General features: G+C 40.5%; 1 protein-coding gene across 4 annotated transcripts in view; it reads left to right on the forward strand.

Moving 5' to 3' along the window:
- The window catches only part of Tsga13 (testis specific 13), a 22,409-nt gene extending 15,864 nt beyond the window's left edge, over nucleotides 1-6,545 (forward strand). For all 4 annotated transcript variants that reach the window (XM_010633527.3, XM_010633529.3, XM_010633526.3 and 1 more), the window contains 3 exons: nucleotides 2,643-2,782; nucleotides 3,633-3,760; nucleotides 6,280-6,545. In XM_010633527.3, coding sequence (XP_010631829.1) covers nucleotides 2,643-2,782; nucleotides 3,633-3,760; nucleotides 6,280-6,449 — 438 coding nt within the window. In that variant the 3' untranslated portion in view covers nucleotides 6,450-6,545. The remainder of the gene's footprint in view (nucleotides 1-2,642; nucleotides 2,783-3,632; nucleotides 3,761-6,279) is intronic.
- The last annotated feature ends 316 nt before the right edge of the window (nucleotides 6,546-6,861 follow it).

A 6,861-nucleotide genomic window follows, 5' to 3' on the forward strand; every position in this document is an offset into this window, starting at 1 on the left:
GGAAAAAAAAAAAAAAAAAAAAAAAAAAAAAAGAAAGAAAGAAGGAAAAAGAAAACACAAGGCTAACTTGTAACCTGGGTGCAAAAAGAGCTTTCTTCCAACAGTTATCACTTTGTGACCCCTCCAGGCTAGGTGCAGAATCTGAGCAAACTGTGGTACCAGTTAAGTTATATTACTGACAGAATTAAGCTTTGATTATGAAAGACTGTAATGCACAATATCTGTAAAGGCTCTTCAATATTCATGCTGCACCCCCTCCTTTGCTTGCTGAGGAGGACAGTATTTTGTGAACCTGGAATCTTGTATACACAAAAGCAACTCTCTCTCTCTCTCTGCTAAGGGTTGATCCAGGGCTCTGCACATGCTAGTGAATCACTCTACCACTGGGCTACATCTCAAAACTTATTTAGAGACAAAGTCTTGCTAAGTTGCCCAGGCTGGCCTTGAAATTGCAAACTTTCTGCCTGAGCCTCCTGAGTAGCTGGGATTTAGGCCAGGTAAGATAAAAGCATTATTTTCACACACCTGCACATGTAAGAAGAGTGTGGATTCGAAGCAAGTTGCAAAATGTAAGGGGATTCTTACACTAATAGTTCCTTCTATGTGAAACTGGCCTTACCACAGTCTCCTGTGGAAATGGCCTAAGGGGCCCTATTTTGTACAATATCACCCCATCTCTCTACTGGTCAGTGACCTATGGGATAGATGGTTACTCTCAAACACAAACAATCAAAAAGAATATCAGAACAAAAATTTATCTACCTACCAACAACTGAAATTCTTCAGTTAATCAAATTTTTGCTTCCAGACACCTGAATTAGAAAATGAAAAGATTAACACAGTGGAAAAGAAAACTGAACATAAGGCACGAAGAGTGAGACCATTAAAAAAAAAAAATCAAACCACGAGGAAGGACAGTGTAGGGTCCATGAAAGTAGAGGATGGGTTGAAGTTATAAGGAAGTAGAATACAGCTAGGAGAGGAGGTAAGAAGTGAAAAAGGAAGCAGACAGGAAGAAAGTCACAGAGGACATTTTAGTATGATGTTAGGGTCATGACAGTGGTTCTTATAGAGTGCCACTTTTTATTCCAAATAATTTTTCAGTTCCTATTTTTCTCCTATGAGGTCCAGCTGTGTTAATATTTCTGTTGTTTTTATGGCTGGGTTATTAGCTATGTTCCTAGGCACATATTTCTTCCATTAAGACAACTATTAGTTGAGGTGACTTGAATAGATTTTAATAAAATTAGAACAAATTAAAGAGAATGAGATCAGAATTAAGAAAATATGGTTCAGCAACAGCAAGCATTTTTAAAAAGGCTTTTAATTTCTGAAAGAAAAAGCTCAATAGGTCAATTGAGTTTGCTCATTCATTCAAATATTAGTTGAGTACCTACTATGTGCCAAACACTGTTAGGGATACACCAACATCCCTAAGACTAAATCTTTGGTTTAATGAGTTTCAATTCTAGTGAGGCAGACCACAATCAAGTAAACAATCACACAGTAATGTATAATGTGACAGTGAGGTGACAACGCAGAAAAAAGGGATGGCTTGTGAATGGCAGTTTTGGAACATGGATTAGAGAAGGCTCTCAGCAGAGAAAATGACTTATGAATAGATACTTCATAGAGGTCAGAACTGTGCAATTGCCTCACTTGACACTGTTTTCATTTTGCATTACTATGCATTAGGAAAAATATAAATTGCAATTTTCTCAAATAAGATAAATCAGGAGAACAAAGGAACTTAAAGCCATGTTATAGGAAGAAAAGTTCAAGATATTGGTAATGTTTAACCTGGAAGAAACATAGCTTGGAAGGAAAATAATGTATTGCATCAAAAAGTTGAAGGACTCCGAAAGAGGCATTAGATTTGTTCTGTTGTCTATTGGGTAAAAGTTAGAGGGACACTGCTATTGGCTGGTCAAAAAAAAAAATTTTTTTTTAAGATATAGGCATATCAATCACTTGAGCAATGGAAGACTTTTAAGACTCTGAAGGTCTTTGATCCTATGATCTTTAGGAACAGTGCAATTATTACTTCACAAACCAACCCACTCCCAGGCCTCTTCACCGTAGGCAGAGAAAGGAATGTGGATAAGGCAGTCATCTCCAAGAAAGGAAGGTAGAATCCCCTGGATTTATTGCCCAATTTCTCTTCAAATGTTCATTTTCTCCAATAATTTGCTGATTGAAAGCTTCCCCAAACCGAGTAACTTCTCTGTTGTTTACTTCCAAGGGCCAGTAGGAAATTTCAATCAGTTACTTAAGACACAGACCACCTTTCAGGCCAGGGATTTAGCTAAGTGGCATAGCACCTGCTTGGCAAGTGCGAGGTCCTGAGTTTGATACCTGTTAAAAAAAGAAAGAAAAAGAAAGGGAAGGGAAGGGAAGGGAAGGGAAGGGAAGGGAAGGGGGGGGAGGGAAAAGGGCTTCCTTTGGACAAGCCACCTGGCAATGAAACATAATTATCCCAGTCAGTTAACTGCTTCCTCTGGTCTGGTTTCTGAGTTCCCTATTCCCTTGTGTGTTGCTCCATCATTTCAGAGGAATTACAACAGTTCAGGGACTTATTCCAGGCTTTAGTTCCCAAGGGACTCAGCTTACTTGCTCACTTTTTCTCCCTCTGCCACATATAGGAAAGTCATCAGCACAAAACCACCAAGAACTTTTGCCTGCCCCTGATGCCTCAGAAAAAAAAGGTGAGATCGGGGCTAAAGCCAATCTTCCCCATGAAAAAGTTTGATGATCCTACATCCAAGGAAAAACAATGGTTTAGGTAAAGTCCTGGCTCTTGTACTCATAGTCTTTTGTGTCTTTTCTTGTTACTGTCTCCTCTCAATACAATTTAACAAACACAGAAGGGTACCCAAAGGGGTTCTGGATAAGACTCTACAGAACAAGGTGCAATGAGAAAGTTCCTCATGTAGTTGTTAGTTGTAGGGAGCATGGTCAACTATGAAATAACGAGACACGGCTTCCCTACATTACTTTCAGCCTCATGAACTTGCCACCTATATGACCTTTAAGGAACACGCTAATCAAAGACAAATAGTAATGAGTTGGGAGTGGTGGAGCATGCCTGTAATCCCAGCATTTAGGAGGCTGAGGTAGGAAAATTGCATAGAGTTCAAGGCCAGCCTGAATATATAGTGAGTTAAAGGCCAGCCTGAACCACATAGCAAGACCCTGTCTGAGAGAGAGGGGAACAACAATGAAAGCTAAAGTTTTGCACTGACTGATTTCAAGGGTGAAGGGGAGTGCTCTAAGGTCTGCATTTTGAGGAAAAAAAATATGTATCCTAGATATAAATTAAAGACTATAGTATAGGAACTATGTACCTCGAAAACACAAAGACAAAAGAGGTCTTATCTGAAACCAGTTTCTGAAGCAGCTTTTATCTAGTTTGGGAATGAGAGAGGAGATTCTCAAGTTACTTCAAGGGTTGGCAGTGCTACCTTGCTACTGAAAGATACTCTCATGCTATACTAATCAGCAGGCTCTTCTCATTGTCCCTTCTTCTCTCCTGGAATCTCTGAGGATGGAGGATGTAGTCAATTTTAAAGTGCCCTGTACCATCAACCTTTTGCCGTAGAATCCACTAAATGAACTTTTTTCTTTTGTTTAAGGTTTTCCACTGACAGCGACTTTAAGACCGAAGGGCAGTATTCAAAAACCTATGCTTTGAGGAAACAGAAAAAAATGTATCCACAGCTCAACTTTGCTCCAGTCTATGAAAGAGACAAGATGAAAGATGGTAAGGTCTTCTCTTTCAATGCAGTGGTTTTTTGGACTGAGATGTGGGCCAGAGTTAGAATCTATGGGCATTAGAGATATGGGGAAATTGTTATTTCTCATGATTCTTCTGGACACTATTTTTTCCTTGTAGCAGGGAAGCAAAGAACTAAAAGAAGCTCAAGTGGTGAAGGTTTTGAACTCTGTTTAAAGCCAAAATGTAAAGAAAGTGCAAGCATAGTATTTCCCAAACGATATCACCTTTTATATTTTTTGCATATTATTAATATTATTTGCTCTATTAATTACTTGGCATTGCTGGGGATTTAGCACAGTGGTGCCACTGCCTGTCTCCCAAGTGCAAGGTCCCGAGTTTGATCCCGGGTACCAAAAACAAAACAAAATGAAACAAAAAACCCAACAAATTACTTAGTATTTTTTTTTTAAAAGGATTTTTAAAATTCTTGTCCTGAATCACATCACATTGTTGACATCATGGTTTTGTTATACAAATTTATAAATTTTAAAATGTTTGCCTATGTACCATATAAAACCATCCCAACAGTCATATCGTTCTTTGAGGAAAACTGCTTTAGAAGAGTCAAAGGATAAATCTGTGAGTCTCAGACATCCAGTCTCTTTGGGCTTCAGGGAAGGGATGGGGGAAGGGATTTAAAATAAGGTTGTATTGAAGAGCGTGTTGAGTGAAAATGCTCCTCATTTAACAACACTTACAGGTTACCTGTTAAATGTTGGGCACTTGGCAAACACCAATGATAGCACTTTCAGTAGGTGAGACAGATGGACCAGGCCACAAAGGGCCTGTATACTATGGTAAATAAATTTTCTCCATTTGGCAGTTGGGCTCTCCTGAAGGTTTTCAGGGCACTAGACACAGAAATGCTTATCAGACATGTAACTGATGGGCCCCTAGACTTCCCAGACTCCTAGGCTGCATGAGCAGGTCCACTCCTTCCACTGGGTTTCTCTCAACAGTATCGGAGACTCCCCCAAAGGTATCCTTACCAGGCCCTCAAGGCCATCCCATCCCAGTGACTGCCTTAACACCTTCACCAGCTATCCTCAGGTCACAGTCTGAGGTGGAAAGTCATACCGTACAACCCTACTTACCTGACTTCTTCAGGCTTCTCTGTTCTTCCTATACCTATTTGCACCTCACCCCTACTTACTGTTTCTCCCTAACTCCACATATGCAACTAAAACCATCCCGTGGCATGAAACAGAATTTGATGTAAAACAAAAGCAGCAGAGAGCAATTTGTTTTCCTTTAAAAGGGGCCACTCTTAGGTTTAGCCTCATCCCAACCTCAGCTTCTTTGTACTTCCCAGCAGGCCTCTGTAACATTCTCATTCCTGGGACTTTCCAGCTTATAAATACTGTTTCTGCTTAGTTCCCAGATCTCTCCTTTCATAGAGCCTGTTTATTTTCAGCCCCAGATTATATAAATGCAAACATCTATTTCTTCCAAGAGAAATTTCACCCGGACATTTCTGAACATATAAGCCAGATAAAGCAAACATAATAGTTAATACAGTACATTTAGTCATCTGAATTAAATCTTAAATGATACCATATGTAGGATATTGCAGTTCAGCTTACACCCATATGGGGGAAAGAACTTCTCTAGACTCTAATTTAGATTCGAGTATCTCTAATCCTGCAAGAGCAAGGTGGTTAATAGGATGCACTCATTTTACATTTACAAAAAGAACATATCCCAGCTAGCTCCTCCTATCTTGATTTAAGGTGGGTGACTTGCAGTTTCCTTCCAAAAAAAAAAAGGAAACTTGGTTTGGTTTTCTTTTATACAAAAAAGGGATCACTGTAGGGCATTTCCTAATTTTCTAAACAAAGTCACTTCTCCTGAGGAGCTGAACCACTCCTCCCCCTCCAAAATAATGCCTCTTGTTTATGAGGCAGCCAAATACAAGATTACACTAAGAACGGTTAGGGTGGAAGCCATGAAAGCTAGCTAGTTAGGAGGCTGTCCAAGCAGAGGATAGGACTGGAACCAAAGTGATGGGAATGGCGATAAGGGGATAAACACAAGGCAAAATACATCCAAAAAGTGGGGAGGGATGGGCGCAAGGCCATACTATGCTTCCAGAAAATCAGGCAGAGGATAAGAAAATCTGGATAAAGTAGTGCCACTAAAGCAAAGGTGGAAAAAGTTTGTCACACTCCCAAATACCAGTATACCTTCTGAATGGCTAAATGGCACAAGAGAGTGCACATAAACGCAGTGACTTAATTGTGAAAATGGCTGGGGATGGAATCCCTCGAAAAGGGTGGAACTGAGCAAGAAAGATTAAACTGGCAGTGTGTTTCAAACTGGGTGGGTTTTGATGAAGAGAAGGAATCCAGTTATTAAAGCTAGGAATGGCAGTCTGCAACTCCAAAAAATCTACCCTCTTGCTAAGAGTAAAGATCAGCTTTCTGGTCCTCCCAAGCCTCCCATTAGGCATCCTTCTGGCACATTTGGAAATGACATTCACTAGGATACCCTGCGCTTTGTCGTAGCTTCCAACAAGTCAGTGAGTGAGACGCCGACTACCCAGGTGCTTCGGGAACCACTCACACTTTCATCGCTTCAGAAAGAGAAGCCCAGCCGAAGCGCGCCGGGAGAAAACTCCTTCCGCAACGGAAGGGCACAGCAATGGATTATCAAAAATGCCACTCTCATTAGGTGAAAACAAACCCTTCAGGGCTCTCCAGAGACTGAGGGTCCTGCGGAAGTAACCTACCAAATAAAATCACCTTGCACCACTTAGCAAGCGTGGGCGGCTGAGGAGCGGGGGAATTGGGCGGGACGAGTTCGGGACCTCGCCTCCTCCCGCCCCTTGTGGCAACCGGGGGGGGCGTGGTTACGTCCCCAGAGGGGTGAGGGCGAAATCAAATTTCCAGATGAAAGCTTTTAATCATTCTGTTTCCCTTCATTTATTTCTCTTCATGTTTGATAATGATTTGGATTTGCCTTTTTGGACTACATTAAATAGTTCATCTGAAACTCATCTCTTCTACTATTTAAAAGATTATGTTAATCTAACTTTTATTGTTACATTTTAATTTTACCTTATATTAAAAATAGAATAACTTTGATTT

The sequence above is a fragment of the Fukomys damarensis genome, unplaced genomic scaffold (assembly GCF_012274545.1).
Source record: "Fukomys damarensis isolate Sample0158 unplaced genomic scaffold, DMR_v1.0_HiC HiC_scaffold_4, whole genome shotgun sequence".
Lineage (NCBI taxonomy): Eukaryota > Metazoa > Chordata > Mammalia > Rodentia > Bathyergidae > Fukomys > Fukomys damarensis.